Raw genomic sequence first — 10558 nt, forward strand, 5'->3', positions numbered from 1 at the left:
TCTCTCTGCCAGCCCAGCCAAAGAGACACTCCGGGGCTGCCCAGACGAGCAGAGAACTGTAAAAAAGGTGCTGCAAAAGCAAAGAGGAGGAAAAGCTGGGGAGGCTCAATCCAAGCTGAGCTGTACTGGTCAGCTCTCAACACCACCTCCTGCTCCTCTCCGTGGGTGAGCAGGCAGGCAACCTTGGCCATGCTGTGAGATACGATCACCCACCTATACAGACAATGTCCATGAAGCCGTACATTCCATAGCAGATCTGGAAGAGCAGGTCCTGGCGCTGCCATTTGGCTGAAGGACTGAAGGTCGACCAGATGAGCCACGAGATACTGGCGATGAGGAAGAGGGAACCCAGGATGGCTGCTGCTATCTGAACCTTCTCAATGACTGTCAGAGAGATGGCCTGCCACTGCAAGGGGAGGTAATTGGTAGAGGAGAGGGGACAACAGGGAGAGAGGAAGGAAAAAGAGTAGAGATTAGTTACATGGCACACATCACTGTTTTACATCATTGTGATGGTTTTGGAGATCTCAAAGAGCACCCATGACTTATACGCGTCCTCTACGCTTAGATGCTTTTACCTGGTCCACATCTGGGATGGAGCATGGCAGTTGTTCAACAGTGCATGGGCCCATGTTTCCTGACAGTATTGCTGAAGAGGAAATGGGGAGGAATCCTGCATCTCACCAGAAAAGCACAGAGACGCAAGGCAGGCAGGAAGGACTGGGAGCAAGACACTGAAAGTAACATCCCCATGACAGTGGGGCTGTGATGGCCATCACAGACCAGGACATTCAGTTGCTACCTCAAATGAAGGCCAGGCAGCATCCTTGGCCAGGCAGCCTATTACCATGAGAAGAAGTGTCTCAGAGAGCCAAGCTTTCCTTCGGAGGCCTCCCATGAGCTGGATCTGTGCCACTTTGTGAGATCTGACAGGATCACAGCACTAGGTAGGATCTCACACCGGCAACGCACATCCCACAAAACTTGTTACAAACAACACAAGTTGCCGTGGTCAGGACACCTTGCCTTTAGGTGATGACACATTCAGGCTGTGTTCCAGGGTAAATGCTAATGCTTCTTCCTCAGAAGAAAAAAAAATAACTCCCCCAAATCCATTCACTATGTCAAATAGCTTTGTATAAGCTACAGTATAAATACCCTAAGCCTAGACTCCTCTGTGTCATCCAGAATAAAACCTCCCTACTCAGATTTACACTGCTGAGAGAACTGCCTTGTAAAAAACCAAGAGCAGAAATTGCTTTCTTTAAGATGACTTGGGGACATGGTCCATAGCCCCTCCTGCAAATCAGAGATCAAACACATAAACAGGCTGGGGAAAGGCAGTCTCTCCTGGCATTGAAGTATATAGGCCACCTTTAGTTGTGAGATCCATGCCCTTGAAATCTCAGTGGGACTGACAGAAGGATAACTAAAGGCGTACTTCAACCTCCTGCAGGTATAGAGGATTTAGAGGAATTGAAAATATTTAGACTGGATTCGGCCTAAATTCAGTGTCCCTGTGAGGTGGCAAGTCAGCATCCTGCCTGTTTGTCAAACACATGCTGGGACAGCATGGTCACCTGTCAAGCCTTGCCCCATACTTCTGCAGAGCAAGTTGCTGGGTCCCTCTTCAATGCCCAGGCCAGCCAAGAGTTACCAGTGTTTTTTGGGGGAGATAGGAAGGACTTTGAAACCTGATTGATGGGAAAGAAGGACAAGAGGTGACTTGTGCTGGTACAGGCATGCATAGCATTGCTACCAGTCTAATGTCCAAACCCCTGAACCGAATGCACTCCCTTGCACAGGGCTGCCTTTGGAGAGGAACAGACAAGAGCTTCAGCCTGAGGCTGAGGTCTGTGGGTTGCAAATGGGAGGAGATTGCCTGGTTGGCTCAGAGGTGAGCTGAAGTGTCTGCCTCTGCCAGCCTTGCTCCTTGGCTTATGTCCTGCAAGGGCAGACAGCCCTCGTGCAGCATCAGTGAGGTGGGTGGCACCAGCTTATTTTGTAACTGGACACAGAGTAGATGGCCATAAAGCTGGTGAACAGAAGAGAACCTGTTCCCCACTGAGGCAAGACTGGGCTCAGCTAACCCCAGTCCCCTTCCTGCCACCCATTCCAGCACCCGGCCCAGCCAAAGGCAAACACCGAGCACTGGGGACACTCGGTGATCTCTTAAACAGCCTGTTCCCACTCTGCCATAGACCAACCTGCTCCACGCCTCCACCAAATCCAGCCACACCAGTGGCCCCTTTGTGCCACAAAGAAGTTGAGGGTGCAAACTGATGCCCTCCTCTAAGGGCTGGGAGCTTGGTGGTGTCAGTCACAACAGGAGGGTGAAGGGTGCTGGAGTCCACAGGAGCTGCACAGTTATGCTGCCCTCCCATCAGCTCTTCAGCTTCATCCTCAACAGCACCATAAGCAGGTGCAGGACAAATCCACAACTGGTGCATCAGCTCAGAGCTCCAGGACTAGAGGCACATGATGGGGGGCAGTTGGGTAAGTGCATGGGGTTGCACTTTCACCCCTGCAGCTTTCCCCAGACCTCATCTCCCCTTCCTCTAACTCTGGTGAGCACCAAGGGTAGGGAAGTGCAGCAGGCTGGTGTAGTGCCTGGTGCTGCGTTCAAAGGTTTTACTGCAGGTCCCTCATGCTGACCCAGGTACGCCTGTGCCAGCCAAATCATTCTGCATCATTTCTCTCTCAAGAGGAGGTAATGGACTGGCTCCTCACCATCTGTCTGGCACACTGCAAGGCCTGTGGTGGCAACAGGTTCTTCCAAGGTAGCAATTAAATACAGAAAAAGAAGAAGGGGCTGTTTTCTATAACTAGCAGCCACGTATAACTAGCACCACCGCTTTGCAGAGACGGGGAGGCTTAGGTGTAGTACTAAATACACCATCAAAGGGGATGTGGTTCAGGGCACAGTGAAATTACACCTGAGTGCAAACTTCAAACTCTGCTCCCTTTGGTTGGGAACAGAGAGGCTGGAACACAGGCAAGGGACATTGCCTGATGCTGCTCAGCTGGCAGCAGCTGCTGGGAAGTTTGCTGCAGCAATAATGAAGAGGCTGGAGTCCGTCAGCCGTGCCAGGGGGTAGGAGACTCTCCCCCAGCATCTGGCACTAAGTGACGCTGACACGCGCAGCAGCAGTCCTGACTCCGTTCAGGAGGTGGCACTGGGGTGTGATTAGCCTCTGGCAAGGAGGTAAATGGGTCAGAGCTGAACACTGGGGAAAATAACCAGCTTGCAGAAGAATTTAATATTTTCCAGAAAAAAATGTAAGTAATAAATGTTGTGTTTCCTCTCTTGCAACCCCAAGAACTGCAATTTAGCATCCTACATTTAGCCTGAGCCACCAATAGCCAGAGTCATCATTTTTTATCTTTTAATTCCATTTTGCTACACATCTTAGGGTATGAGGTCTGTACAGAGAGAAGAAAAGGGGTGAGACAGAGGATAAAGCATGTTACCCAGTGAGAGCACAGACAGAAGGGTTCAAGAGCTGTTCAGAGATGGAACGTGCTGATGAATTTCAGCTGCAGTAGCCAGGCCTGATGCATCCCTGCACCAGTGGCCTCGGGAGCCCACCTCAATCACAGCACTGAACCTTTCAGATTTCATAACAGCGTGTAGAAAATCACCCATTTTCCCAACCCCTTCTCTACCATCATTATGGCCAGCAGGCCAGGGATTTGGTGGGTGGCTCTATTGTCCTTGGGTCACTGCTGGAAGTGCAAAGAAAGGTCTCAGCAACACTGCAGAGTCCCTTTACTGGCTGAAACTCTCAAAGCTCTTTGTCTGAATGTCTGGCTGCAGACACAACCCCCTCCCTCCAAATTTCCAGCTCGAATATTCAAGCTCTAGTAAGATCACAGTGTCAAGCAATCCCACCTTGCAGGAAGAGACCTAAAACCAAGCCCTTCTTTCCTCAGCTGATAATGACTGTTGAGCCCAGGTAGCCGCTGAGCTGTACTGAAGTGCACATTTAACAACCAGCAGCTCACCCAGGTTGTCAGTCAGGAATGTGACCTTTAGGCAGGTAGAAAGCTCTACAGATGCTCTGCCAGTGCTGAACAGGGCAGAACTAGGAACTTGGTAGCACCAGAAAGCTTTAAAGGCTCCTACGGGATAACAGGAGCAGCTTTGTGAGCCCTGGGCTTGCGATGGCTTTGTAGCATGCCCAAGCAGCTCTCGCAATGGCTTGCCACCCGCACTGGAAAAAGGGCTCTGTCCCTATAGACTGCTCTGAAGAAATGTTTTCATTCACTCAGGAGCTGGCTGTCTGTCCTCTGCTCCCATCACCCTTGGCCAACTGCTTTGGCACACCACCCAGATGGGCTCGTGCAAAATACCACACTCTCTTGGACTAATTTCCCCCGAGGTTCCCCATTTTTCCCAAATCGCAAAGCTCTGTGACCCAGATGCCTCAGAAAGGGTTTCTTAGCAGCCCAGGTTTGACATTTGTGATGACCTTAGCCAGGGGCCAGGCTGGGACCAGTGTTTTCCAGTCCTTTCATGCTTGTTCTCTTGCACTGTTTCATAACCTACATGTTGTACTTGGGACAAACCTGTTTCCCTGTTTGCTTCAGAGGCTTGTGAGTGAAACCCTCCACTGCTAATGTAACAGAGTAATAATGTCATTACTATAGGATTTAAGGTCTGATCTGTGTTTCCCTTTTTTTGACACCAGCAGTCTCCAAAGGTTCCCAAGCATCAGCATGAGCAGATCCAAGGCAGATATTTGCCTGCAGAAGATATCTGTGTCTTACTGCAGCAGCTTGCTAAGAAGACTTGCTTGCTGCAAAAGCCTTCCTACTCTCCCCTGAGAGCTCCTCCATGCCTGCCTCAGGCAGTTCAGTTTATTTTTATTGCTGTATCTGACACGTCCCCTTAGTACATATCATTAACATCCTGAGCTGTGCTAGTTAGCAATTTCATTTTCAGACTTGGGATCACAAGCAAGCAGAGGTTTTTCCTAGAATGATGGAGCGGACCATTCCCAGCACTGCTTAGGTCTGGCTCTCAAACTGTATAGATGAGATCCACTGCAGAGTCCCACCACGGCAGATACCTACTCCACTGTGTATCAGCACCAGAGTGCCTGCAGTGCTATCAAAACCCTGAGTCTTCAGGGAATTTTTAAGTCATGGGCTTTGCACAAATACTGCAATGGAGAGGAGCATTTAAAGCCTCCATGCCTATGATTCCTGTCTTGGTGACTGGCAGACTGGAGAGCAGGAGGATGGATGGATGGATGGATGGATGGATGGATGGATGGATGGATGGGACAAAAGCTCTGGATCTTCTGGTTGCTCACAGCTGGTGGGATATTTTTGCTCATTTGCTGACTGCTGCTTGGCAGGACACTTGCCATGTTGTCAAACAGCTTTAATCCCCCAGTCTCAGCAGGTTTGCAGTGTTGCTGCTTTAAGACCTTTTGGTTCTTAAATGCCTGCAATCCAGGGATGGAGGGCATGGAGCGTTAATTTATATTTCATAATAATTTATAATTCATTCTGCCAAAATACCAGACTAAAGGCATCTCTCTAGTATGAGACTTCGTAACAGCCTGGAGGATGGAAGGATTCTCTGTTAATTATGCATGAACCATGTTCCCCTGGCTGTAACTTCTCTGCCCACACCACAAGTCTCCACACACATCTGGCCCATACTGTGCTCCTAGGCACTCAAAAAAATGTGCAGCAGACGTTAAAATGGGCAGAGAAATATGAAGGTCCCGGGGAACATGTGGGTGTTGTGTGTGCTGCTCTGCTTGCAACAATTGCACATGCTTCAAGGAGCCCTGGGCCTGCCAGCTGCCTGGGTTTGGCTTTTCAGTGGTCTGTCACATGAGAGGACACAAGGATATTCACAGGGGTTAGGTAGGTCACGTTGCTGGTTAAAATCTAGCCAGGCTCAAAGCATCACCCAAACTGGCTTCATTTGACAAGGAGGTAGGGTTTGTGTGGTCCTTGCCTGTATTATGGTTGGTCTGGAATTAACAGACATCCATGATTTCCTACAGCCTTTGCCCTCCAAAACCTCTGCTTGAGAAATTCAGAGCTTTCTAGTACGAATAAAACTGGGCAGAAGTGCCAGCAGACCCTGAGAAGAAAGGCCAGGGACTATTGCTTTACTTAGAGACACACTGTATGTCCAGGTGGCTCCTGCTATCCACATGTGGGGTGAAGATCAAGCAGAAAGGATGCTCTTCCCACCTGCACATGCTGTGGCATGTTGTTATGGCATATAGTGTCAGGGCACTGCAGCCCCTGGGTCCTCTCTGTCTCTCTTTCCCAGCATCAGAGGACGGTGAGAGCCATTGAGGAATGAGGGAAACCCTGTGGTGATGGGTTACAGGGGTCCTGAGCCCTTGGTCCTCATGGGAAATCTGGGTCTGGTACATCAGCCGCTTCCCTCAGGATTTCACATACTAGTGCTAGTGTAGCATCTGCTTCCCAGAAGTGCCTTTGTGCTGGCACCAGACAGGGCTCCCGGGCACGGAGCTGTAACTGCACACATACCACATTTATTCCAGACCAAGTGACTTTTCACTCCAGTTGCTTTTTGCCACCCTCCAAATCTCCCAGTGCTTCTGCGAGAAGTGCTGTGAAGTCTAAGCCAGTGATGTGAAGCCTCTGAGCCCAGGATCTGCACTGTCCTCTGGGACCCTCGCTCCCAGAGCTGAGCTCTCTAACTCAGTCACTCCTGCCACTCAGTTTTCGTGTTTGTGGCAAAGGCCAGCAGATCCTTTCTAACAGGGGAGCCCCAAAAGAGCAATCCTTTGCGCAGGCTTTTGAATGTGTGTGTGGGAGGGGAGCTTGTCTGTGAATAGCTCCAATAAATTTTAGCTGGTAAGGAGAAGGAGGAAAGTCACTGACTGGTTGCCCTGAGCCACCTGAAGGCGTAGAGCATTTGGAGGTCATTCATTAAAGGAGGCTGGCTACATGCACTCTTGTAAATCTGCACCCACAAACCTTCAGTGCTGCTCAACGTCGCACCCCTGATCTGAGACACAGGAAGTATTAGGGCAGTCATGGACCAGCTTTCCAGAAATAAACAAACACTGCTTTGTCCACATCTCCCCTCCTGTGTTTCAATCTGCTCTGAGTTACTAGAGCCAAGAAATTAAAACACCCTGGGTCTGGGGCTTAGGATGAAACTACCAATCTCTCCAGCTCACGGTACATGGAAAATGGAATCAGAAGCTGTAGGGACTTGCAGAGAGCCAGCAGTCATCTTCCTTCCCCCTAGCAAAACTTCCCCACGATACCCCTCTAATTTCACTACTGCATTTAAGTCCGGAGTCCTAAAGGGCTGTCCCTGCTTCCTCGCTGTGGTTAGTGAACTCGGGACTGGAAAAAGACAGACAGAGACTGCAGCTTGGAGGACAGAGCAGGACTTTGCATTCCTCCCAACCCCTGTACAACTGGGCACCATCACTACCAAAGTCCTTGCCTTCTGTGAGAGAGCAGAGTGACCAGCAGAGAGCCAAAGCCCTCCATCGGGTGCCGGACAGACCAACAGCCTTACAGACATTGCCTGGTCTCTAAACCACAGTGTGCTGCTGTAATGTCTCTCCAGTCCAGATGATGCTAATTAAGCAGTAGTGCCTGGATGCAATGTGCTTCCTTACGTCCGAGGCACTAATGGTGCTCAGCAAAGGCATGCAGCAATTAGTCCATCTTTGGGTGTTGCCCCCACAATAAATCAATAGCTATTAAGGATAATTTATCCCATTTTTAACAGTCACACGGTATCCCCCATTCTGAATCTTGATTTTAAATTACCAGCCTGCAATGGGGCTTATTAAACCACAGTGCTTTTCAACTTGGAAGAGAAAGGTGAGTCTTCTGATGCCTTTCACAGCCTCCTACATCAAGATGTACTTTACCTGTTGTGTGTATGTCTGCAAATGTCCACCAAGAATCAGGGTTGGGGTTATCAGCAAAACTCTAGACACATGGGTTCTCAAGATACTTCTCTGCCATGGACTGTGTGCTCTGTTGTAGCAAACCCCATGACCCCTTTGTCCCCATCTGCCCCTGGGGACAGTGGCATACCTGCAGTCTCCAGTGGATGAACACATTTGAAGAATTGTGAGGTGTTACAGCACTATCATGGTTACACTGGTGTTTTTAACAGTAGGAAAATGACTGTGGGAATTGTCAAAGGATGGAAAGAGCAGACATCCAAGGGATGCCCCTGGTACCACCAAGCAGAACATGGGGCCTCTTTGGACCAGCCTCCAACAACCCTTTCTAAGTGTCTCAGACACACAGATCACTGTGAGCAGTGAAGGAAAACCCACACAGGTAAAATCCACTTGCTCCCAGAAACAAAAATAGAAACAAGAATAAATAGACTTTGAAATGTCTCTAGTACCTTTACCTGCAGAGGGTTCTTTGTGCTTATGGCAATGACATGATACTTGTAGTAACAGAGCTCACAGCTCCAGCAGCCTCTCTCGCTAATCCATTTGATCAGACATGGCTGGTGCGTGCACTTCACCGATCCATCGCATCGACATGGGCTCAGCAACTCCCCCTGGAAAAGAGAGACAGTATCAGCGAGGCTCTCCTCCTCCACAGAGACTGAGCACGGCACGACATAGCAGAAGCTTCATCATCCACCCATTTGCTCTTTGTTCCTTTTTACCCGGTTTTGCTTAGGTAATCATGCTGCCTCCATTTGTTTTCCCCCTAATGATTCTTGGCTGATGTGAACAGAGTTTGACAGGGATGTAACATCTCAAATACTTGAGTCCTACAAATCTTTGTGGAAAGAGACAGCTGCATAGATGAAAGACACCTAATAACACCACTGAAGGAAAAGCTAGATGAGCACAGCTCTTACTAGACATCAGAGCAACCACACTAGACCACAAGAAGTGGACACAGCACTGTTGGCAACCAGATGCTACTGTTTCACTGCTCAGCTTTCTGGCTCTCTGTTACCTATTTTAGAAAGTGAGGTTGGTGGTGGGGATAGCTGTGAGACAGCCTCTACTGCGGGCTGGTGTCCTGCTCAGCCCAGGGCAGCTTCCTCAAGCCCATCCGGGCAGGAGGGGGAGCACAGACGTGGTGGCCCTTGGACTTTCTGCCCAGCTCTTTCTTCCAGATCCTCCCCAGGAGCTGGACTGAGCCCAGCGCCATGCGGAACCTCCCAGGACTTGTCAGGCAGAGGGTGTTTGCAGGGGTTTGTCCTTCCCAGCACTCCCAGACTCAGAGGGACAAACCTGACCCTGGGTGGCAAATGTGTGCTTTGGGTCCAGGTCTTTATGTACCCATAGCCCAGCAAGGAAAAGGTCTTCAAATTTCAGCCCCCCTTCCACTTCCCCCAGACAGTCTGTCCCAAAAGTGAGTCATACTGATGGACAGATAGCTGGCTATTTCCATGCTACAAGCAAGCAAGATGGAGAAAAATATTGTGTCCTGGCTTGTGACACACAGACATTTATGACTGGTGGCTAAAAGACTGTACCTCCTGGCTCACTCCCTTGTTTCTGGTGTAGCTTTAAATAGGGGCATCCAAAAAACCCCAATGTTATTCTGATCCATCTGCTATCATCCTGTTCACCATGGATCTAAATTCCCCTCTGCACACATACAAGCTGAGCAGCTCATTTTACAGTAATTTGCCATTGCTTATTTAGGGAAGAACAGAGCCATTACATTTTACTCCCCATCTCTTAGTGTTTAAAAGCCACAGTATAGACCCCAGTAGTGTATTTAGCTCTGCTCCAAGATTTAAAAGCTTTCAAAGGTAGAATGAGAATATCTACAGTATGGGGAAGGCCGTCATCATACTTTCAGTGTTGGAGAGAGGATATTTCCCCTTACACCCCTAGATCAGCCCCATCATTACCACTGACGGAGCAGCAGGATAACAGATCCTTGCATCTAAGGCTGCTGGAGACAGTAAAAGACATCCATTCCAGCTGTTTTGGGTTAGGAAACCAGATCCTGCTCTTGCTAAGCCTGGTGGGAAACTGTCTTAGCTTTCAGGGTACCACATCAGGTCTCAGGACCTGAGGAACTGAGCACCACACTGGGCAAGAGTGATATATTTTTTTATAAAACCTAATGCAAACATTTTAATAATTTCATTTGCTTCAGCTAGGTGACCTAAAAATGTCACCTTCCATGAAATTTTAGCAAAACTGTAAATAACTGTTTATGTTATAAAACCAGCTCTACCTGTCACTGGTTTTCATTGCACACTGGAGGGGATGCAGAGACAGAGGGGAAGCAAGGAGAGTTGTAGGATCCATGAACCTTTTTCACCTGGAAAGGTATGATAGGGCAAGCCAGGAGAAGGGGAGGAGGGAAAGATTAGATGGGAGGAAGGTGTGGGTGGGAAGGAGCACTGACATTTGCCATCCAAAATCCCTGTGTGAGATGCAGTTTGAGGGGCTGGGGTTTGGCTGCACGTGTTTGTGTCCCTTGCTGGGACTGGGGTGGGAAAGCACCAGTGTTGATAAGGAACACGCATGAGCATGCACTGCCAACCAGGATGTGAACAGGGAGGGATCAGGGTTTAGCACAGCTCCCCTGC

The 10558-nt window shown here is 49.2% G+C and overlaps 1 protein-coding gene across 1 annotated transcript; it reads right to left on the reverse strand.

Annotated features, from left to right (window-relative positions):
- Positions 1-213: 213 nt before the first annotated feature.
- On the reverse strand, positions 214-9156 carry LOC104531379 (E3 ubiquitin-protein ligase MARCH4-like; the record flags this gene model as incomplete). The annotated part of the gene is made up of 3 exons (XM_010176243.1): positions 9082-9156; positions 8393-8548; positions 214-406 (listed from the first exon to the last, which is right to left on the reverse strand). Coding segments are annotated over exons 1-3 (424 nt in total), but the record flags the coding sequence as incomplete, so codon positions are not given.
- Between the last annotated feature and the right edge of the window lie 1402 nt (positions 9157-10558).

This window comes from Antrostomus carolinensis, unplaced genomic scaffold (genome assembly GCF_000700745.2).
Source record: "Antrostomus carolinensis isolate BGI_N321 unplaced genomic scaffold, ASM70074v2 scaffold12649, whole genome shotgun sequence".
Classification (NCBI taxonomy): Eukaryota; Metazoa; Chordata; class Aves; order Caprimulgiformes; family Caprimulgidae; genus Antrostomus; species Antrostomus carolinensis.